This window comes from Fusarium graminearum, chromosome 1, assembly GCF_000240135.3.
Source record: "Fusarium graminearum PH-1 chromosome 1, whole genome shotgun sequence".
Lineage (NCBI taxonomy): Eukaryota > Fungi > Ascomycota > Sordariomycetes > Hypocreales > Nectriaceae > Fusarium > Fusarium graminearum.
In genome coordinates this window covers 8728311-8735788 of record NC_026474.1, presented here as the reverse complement: position 1 = coordinate 8735788, position 7478 = coordinate 8728311, and the positions used below count along the sequence as shown (strand labels likewise).

Sequence of the window (7478 nt, the reverse complement as noted above, 5' to 3'; positions counted from 1 at the left end):
GCAAGACCAGGGACAGAGCCAAGGAAGAGAGGAAAGACAAAGGCGAGGCGAATACGACGAGACGGATGACCGAGAAGAACGGAGACGCCGTCGTCGCCAACGCCGCTACAAGCGAGACCTAGATCTCAAGACCCTCAAGACAGAGCTGGAAGCCATGTCGAGCACCATCATTTCTCTCAATGCGCGGGGCGCCAGTCACCGCGACTGCGAGTTCTACGATCGCTTTGTTCGAAAGGGCGGGAGACTGCAGGATGTGATCGGAAGCACATTGGGTCAGATCAGGGGATTGCAGGATGGGGACACTGAGGCGGAGGAGAGGAGACGAAAGAGGGATAGCAGGAGAAGGGAAAAGAGGTGATGAGCATGTTTTCCTTGAGTATCTATTATAGAGTATAACTTGTACGGTTTGTTAGATTGTTTGTGGATATGATATAGCGGGTGATCTTCTAGAATGTATTTTGTGTCACAACAAAGAACATCCATCCGTAGGTCGGGCTTATCTCTCTCTTGACGTGCACACCGATGGTTTGGTATTGTGTAGATGTTTGACTAAACACCCGCTCGTAACGAAATGGGAACAAAGGCGATATGCCGGTGTTTGTGACAATTGTCAAATAGTGATGCGAGATTGTGGTTGCCGGTGTATCATGTCTCAAGAGTGACATATAATGGGGACCGACCCTTGATTATAAGGTATATACCTGCCTCAGCGTAGTGCTGTTTCTTTCTACTCAGTACCGATTCAAAGAAAAGTCCATACAGTAACCTATCAGTATAGTCAAGATGCCTTCCATCAACCTCACTCACAATGAACTACCATCATATACACTATACTCAACAAATACTAGCGTGATAATTCGAATACCGTCTTTGTCTCTGCCATACAGATTTCTTGACACTACAAAATCTCTCCTGCCAAGAGGTCTTCACAGGTTACACCGTCGAGACACAAGTCCTGGAATTATTGGGATAGTGGTAGGCCTGGCTATTTTGATCACCATCCTAGGAGCCGTCTTGTTCAAATGGAATTGGAATCACTTCAAACAAGCAAAGTCTCAAAAGGGCCAGAAGCAATATAGGAAGAAACACTCTCACACTCATCCTCATCATCGTCGCCACTCTCACAGACGACATCGAGTAGTTGCTCATCACGCCGCTGATTTTGAAGAGAACCAAGAAAGTTACGAATCCGAACAAGACGGTCAAAATCATGCTTTTCGACACCGCCCAGACTGTCGACATCAGAGACTCTATCACAGACAGGATTCTGCTGGTGACTGGACTCCTCAACAGCCTGAGCCTGCATTCCATCCTCTGAGTCAACATCGACAGCAGATCCGTATACCGAACGAGATGGATGCGCCTCAGATACATGGAGGATGGGAGAGGCCGAGTTTCTTTGGTCAGAGAGGGAACAGGCAGGATAGAGTGCCATGTGTTTGACTTGTATAGTTAAAGAGAAGTTTAGACTTGGGAGTTGAGCGATATAAAGCCATGGGACAGTGGGCTTGAATAACTTTCTAGACGGTCTAATAAGATACATGCGAATGAATAATTATGTTTGACATTGCTACTAGTCGCTAGGAGAAAAGATACACGAATGCGCTCAATAAGATGTGCATGGAACTGGGAAACCTAACATAGCATCAACCCTTACTCTTGTTGCGACGGACATATCTAAAGCAGAGACTCATTAACCAAGCTGATGTAACTTCATCCTTCCATCTTTTCTACCCATCCGCTGGTTTATCTTTAGGCGGAGCGTCATCAGCAGGGGGTGCAGGAGGAGGAGCACTGTTATTAGAAAGTCCCGATCCCCCACTACTAAGCGATTTCTGTCTCCTATGACGAGGATGATGATGCAGGTGGTGATGATGTTGGTGCCGGTGGTTCTTCTTCTTCTTCCTGAACGTAAACCTCGCAGAGCCGTAGTAAAAGTACAAGAAGGTAATGACAATGGCCAAGAAGGCGGCAAGAGTGAAGCCAACGATGAGGCCAATCTTGATGTCGTTGTTCTTGGAGGGGTTATCAGAGAACTGTCTCTTGATATTCGCCGTTGGGTATTGGCCAGTACGACTGCATGAACTGCAGAGGAGCTTCATGAGTGGTTGGAAAGCGAGGAGTGCTGTCTGAAGGGATCCATGGTCTTGGGTATCAGCCACGGAACCGTGCAGATGAGGCAAAGGTAGTGGAATATACATCCCATACAAGCCAATAGTTGGTGAATAAAAAACGAGTCAAAACATTAAAGTGCAAAAAGGGCGTCCAACGACACCGGGATTGTAGAGTTGCTCATTATGCAAAAGCAAAGAGATGCTCATCCGCTTGGATGAGGCCTGAAGATGGATAAATAAGTTTATCGCAATGAACAAATGTCAGGTAGAACCCCCGAATTCGTTACTGTATTGGTGTGCGCAAGAAAGGATAAGAGGGGAGGCCATTGTTGAGCAACCGTAGATTGGAGGAGGGGAGGTAGTAATGCATATGCCGCTGCAGCCCGACGACATGTCGTGGCTCCTAATGATAGAGTAAGACGTGAAGGCTAGCTCCAATCATTGCATTCTGAGGCGAGAGTTTGTGTATGGGTGAGAATGCTGTGTAATGTGAGTTTTGAGATGATGTTCTGTTACGAGAGGCCAAGGGAGGGAGTATATCATGGAGATGAGAAGTCGAGGGTAGTATCTATGTAAGAAACAATGTGATAAATGATATAAGATTACAGTGGAAATAGCGAATTGCATCTCCAGCTTCCTAAAGTGAGTACATGAACGACTGAAGCCACTGCTGTGGTTCAGTCGAGTTGACAACGCATCAACCAGCCATTGAGGCATTTGAGCAACGTCCGGTCACCAATCGTACGACACCATTCAAATGCGCATAACAAGATATGATTGGATGGCGAAATTCCATGTAAAGTTCGTACTAATATGAAGATCCCCTTGCTTTTGAGAGCCTCAACTCAACAATGTCTCTGGTGTATTGATTCTCTTGCAGTTAGCTAATAGACAACGCCATGCCTAGCCTCTAGCTAACTACCATTAGTAGTAACTAACTGAACAACCCCCTGTCAAGAGTCAGGGGATGGAACCGAACCGCCTCACTTACACAAACACGACAGGGCCATGACTCGGCTCGACCAAAGTTCATCGCTACAGTTGCATCATTACCACAGTATCCGTATCACCTGCTGCAGTCTTAGTTCCCACTCCGGAAGTTGGCGAGATTCATTCCGCATCCACAATCTTGGCAAACTTCCTACGTACTGACTAACTGTCCATAGTTCGGATCCGCCCTATGTCTAGTTTAGCTGATCAGCCAGAAGTGAACTGGATGTCCAGTTGTTAGGGTGTCAGTATGATTGATGCAACAGAAGGATATATAAATACGAATATGTATACGAATAAAGTTATGGATAATCACGAGAAAAACCTCCAGTTCAACTGGTGATAAATAATCACCAGACTATCTGCCCCAGGTATAAACCGGCACTATGTAACTAACTCTCAGCATCGGGGACATTATAGCCTTGTCCCGTCTCTACCAGTCACCAGTCAAAGCGCAATTACATACAGATTACCGAGACCTGCCATTACTACAGTACGGTACATACAGTGAGCCCCTCACTTTTCGTCCAGGGGTTATAACTACAACTTAAAGACTGGCCTTTTCTCCTTCTCCTTCTCTCTTTCTTATTATCTGTGCTTCACTAATCGCTTATAATCTACATTGTCCTGTCTTACATTATCTCCAATTGCTACTCCACACATTCTGTGACTACTCCAACCCCTGTCTGTCTCCACGATATAACACAACTACGGGGCTCACTCCTACTGAGTCCCTCATCTCTTAACAACTCATAATGAAACACAACAACAACGTCAGATTACTCGCTGTCCTTACAGACGCAGAAACAGACGAAAAGAGCGAATATCGCTTCCTCGTTGATGGCGCTCACGTAAGATACGTCACTCTGGACGGCGGTCTTGTCCCCCCAGAAGACCGCACATATGAACCCATCCTCCTCCCTCAACTCCCCGTCTTTCCCCCAGGAGACTGGAACGAGGGCCGTGTCGGGAAAGACGGCCATACAGGAAAACCTTTCTTCTGTGAGACCAGGAGGAGCAGTCTTCCAGGCATCGGGAATGTTTGGCACGACACCATGATAAATCACCTTGAGCTCAAACAGCTTGACCGCGTCCGCCAGACCGTCTTTCGCGTGACGCATCCCAGCTTCAAGAAGCCCGTCTTGGCAAAGTTTGCCCAGTTCCCTTGGGAGATACCCTACTTCGCCGCCGAGACAACTTCATATGAGTGGATCCACGGCCGGGGAATCGGCCCTGCGTTTCTCGGACACATCCACGAGAACGGGAGAGTCATCGGTTTTCTGGTTGAGGAAGTCCGTGGTGCGAGGACCGCTGAGCCCGAAGACCTAGCTGCGTGCCAGCATAGCCTGCGCAAACTACACGAGCTGGGAATCTTGCATGGGGACATCAACAAGCACAACTTCCTCATCGGGGCGGACGGGGAAGCTGTCCTGGTAGACTTTGAGACGGCACACAAGTGCTCGGATCCAGAGCTGCTGGACGAAGAGTATAGGCATATTAAAGACAGATTAGAGGATACTTCAGGGCGCGGAGGGGCAGGAATGGCAAGTGATTCAAGTTCAGATTGAGCTTAATGGTGGATAACTGAACAAAAGAAAGAGTACAAAACAAACAACCACGCAGCATCACATACATGCATGTCTCTCATTCACGAATTGGTTCACAGGGTGTTTTCTTTTTTGATACCAGGGTATAGAAGAATTGTCAATTGACGAAGTATAATGCTAAAACATATTTTGGAAAATAATCGTGCCCTTTTCACTATCCAAGGGCAGATCCAGGATATATCCTACAAGCCCAAGAAACACCAAAAGCGCCATTGAAACAAGAAGAAGAAGAAGATTTGTTAACGTTGGCTTGCAGATCAACCATTTTAGGCGATCTGCTGAACGTACTGAGGTCCGAATTGAGGTTCGCCGAACACAGAACCAGGGAGGCTGCCGACGGGCTTCTCAACAAGCTTGCCATCAGAGCCACGCTTCAGGGCAACAAGACCGTTGGTGCCATCCTGGTTGCCGACAAAGATGTGCTTAGCGGTCAAGCTGAAACTCATCATGCGGGGTAGGAGACCACCAGAGGAGACGGTCTCGGCGTAAGTCAGGGTTCCGCACTCGGCAATGGTGAAGCGAGCGATAGAGTCGGTCTTTTGTCCTGAGAGACGATTGGAGATGTAAACATCCTTGTTGTTGGGAGCAAGGATGATCTCGCCAACGGCAGCCTTCTTGATATCCTTGGCAGGAGCATCCTTGCCGTAGGTAGAGATGGACTGGTAGTGCTTGAAAGCAAGAGTGTTGGCCTCGTAGGTGACCGAGTAGACGAGGGCCTGGTTGCTCAGCTCGCAGGCGATAATGTAATGGGTGGCCTTGTCCTGACCACGAGGGTAAAAGACACCGTGGCGAGGACCACAGCCAGCCTCGATAGGGATGTTCTTATCTGTAAAAGCGTCGTTCTTGGAGTCGATGAGGACGACAGAATCGGTACCGAGATCGTTGACGGCGAAGTAGCGGCCTGAAGGATCGAGGTTGGCCTGGTGAGGGTGGGAAGCATCCTGGCGCTCCTTGTTGGGACCAAGCTTGCCGGGAGACTTGATAGTCTTGATGAGTTCCAGACCACCGTCCTTCGTGTTCCAGACATCAATAGTACCGTTTCCGTAAGCAGCACCGACCATGCGACTCTTGTCAGAGTTGAACTCGAGATGAACAACACCAGTGCTGGCGGTCTTCTTAGTTGTAAGGTTGAGTTCATTAGTCTTGAGGTCCAGGTTAAACAGACGCAGCTCGTTCGAGTTCTCATCGACGGCATAGAGCAAGTTGGGCTTGGCAAAGGCCATCCACGAGTTTCCACCCTCAATGGTCTCGTTGATGCTAATCTCAAACTTGCCCGTCTTGGGAGTAAAGTCGGCAACGTAGATGTGACCAGGGTTTCCGAGGAGGATGCGGGCAGGAGAAGATGCCGATGCCGAAGGGGCAGGGTATGAGCTGCGAGCGAATTGGGGAAGGGCAGAAGCTGAAGCTGAAGCAGCGAGAGAGGCCATGAGGCCAGTAGAAGTGAACTTCATGATGATGTGATGTATCGTTTCGTTTCAGATCATTAGGATGTGGTTGATCTTTGTGTAGGTAGATGTGATATACAAAACAGTAGTCGACAGTCAATGTCGGGTGGGTATCAAGTAAACGAGAGTTGATAGAGAACTAAGATCAGGAACCAGTCCAATCTTTAAAGTAAACAAGAATAGAAATGACGGGGATGAGATGGGTTTAAGATGAAAGGAGGCTGAATGCGGTCAAAGGATTTTGTTTATGGGGAGGCTGTGAGAAGAAGGGGCGGGGGGAATGAAGTATATATAAAATAAAGGCTTTGAGAAAGTAAGCCTCAGCCTCAACGGGGGAAAGAAGGAAGGAAGGGCCAACAGGTGGACCAGCGAACAAGAAGGAAGGGAACTCAAGAAAGGAATGAAGGACTCTAATCCATGTCTCATGCATGTAAATTCATTCATTGCGTCAAGCAAATCCTTGTTTAACTCTCTTTTCAAAGACATATTCAGTGGAGGCGCAGCGTCGTGATTGGAACGAGACAAAGAATAGATTGATTTTTTTGGCTGATCCTTTGGATGATCCAGGGGTAAAAGAAAAGGTGCCCGCTGTAGCTACCCGAACAAGGAGGCTGTGCGACCGCACTTCAGTTGTTGTTATAGGGCTATGGTCACTGAACAAATGCCCCGAAAGCCCCAAAAGCAAAGCGAAGTGCAACATGAAACGAAACAAGCCCGCGGTACTGCAAGCCAAGAAATGTCCGTCCACCAATGAAATGCCCCAAGTTTCACCAAAGTTCCTCCAACCCCAGGGGCCATAAGCGCTTAAAAGACTGGCGTTTACAGAAAGACCGCCAAGATGCAAAAGGATTGGATCACAACTATGGCAAACGCGCCTGAACCCATGTTCATGAGGCTTTTTTAATTGATTTCTGAATGACTGATATCTGCTGATGGGATGTTCTCGATAGGATAGTAGTCGATACAGAGTACATGGGGCTGAAATGATTGCCCGCTTGCAACGGCCACTGACCATAGCTTTTCTCAAGTCAAGACAAAGAGACGACAAGGACAGGCATTCATGTAAACAACGATCCTTCTGGTCCTTCCACATGACAAACGTGAGATTTTAGTCGCCTGTCATCTCGACACGGATCTTCTCATCATGCCATGACGGCCAACAAACTCTGACCAAGTACTCAATCACAAACATGGATATCCATAGCTGACACATAACTGACAATATCCAATGTATAACAAGTCATCCTGCCATCACATACGCACTTCATAAAAAAAAACTTAGATTTTGATAAAAAGATTCATTGCCATGCAAAACCCATTCA

At 47.5% G+C, this 7478-nt stretch overlaps 4 protein-coding genes across 4 annotated transcripts in view; 2 read left to right on the top strand and 2 right to left on the bottom strand.

Annotated features, from left to right (window-relative positions):
* The window catches only part of FGSG_12184 (uncharacterized protein), a gene marked incomplete at both ends in the record, with an annotated part of 806 nt that extends 448 nt beyond the window's left edge, over window positions 1–358 (top strand). Inside the window, one exon of the mRNA XM_011320378.1 lies at window positions 123–358. Coding sequence (XP_011318680.1) covers window positions 123–358 — 236 coding nt within the window. The remainder of the gene's footprint in view (window positions 1–122) is intronic.
* Window positions 359–1730: 1372 nt separating this feature from the next.
* FGSG_02723 (uncharacterized protein) lies at window positions 1731–2102 on the bottom strand (the record flags this gene model as incomplete). Its single annotated transcript, XM_011320377.1, has 1 exon — window positions 1731–2102. One exon carries the CDS (start codon window positions 2100–2102, stop codon window positions 1731–1733), a length of 372 nt encoding a protein of 123 aa, XP_011318679.1.
* Window positions 2103–3859: 1757 nt separating this feature from the next.
* Window positions 3860–4672, top strand: FGSG_02722 (uncharacterized protein; the record flags this gene model as incomplete). Its single annotated transcript, XM_011320376.1, has 1 exon — window positions 3860–4672. One exon carries the CDS (start codon window positions 3860–3862, stop codon window positions 4670–4672), a length of 813 nt encoding a protein of 270 aa, XP_011318678.1.
* Window positions 4673–4807: 135 nt separating this feature from the next.
* FGSG_02721 (uncharacterized protein) lies at window positions 4808–6387 on the bottom strand. Its single transcript, XM_011320375.1, has one exon. It carries the CDS (start codon window positions 6160–6162, stop codon window positions 4978–4980), a length of 1185 nt encoding a protein of 394 aa, XP_011318677.1. The 5' UTR covers window positions 6163–6387; the 3' UTR covers window positions 4808–4977.
* Between the last annotated feature and the right edge of the window lie 1091 nt (window positions 6388–7478).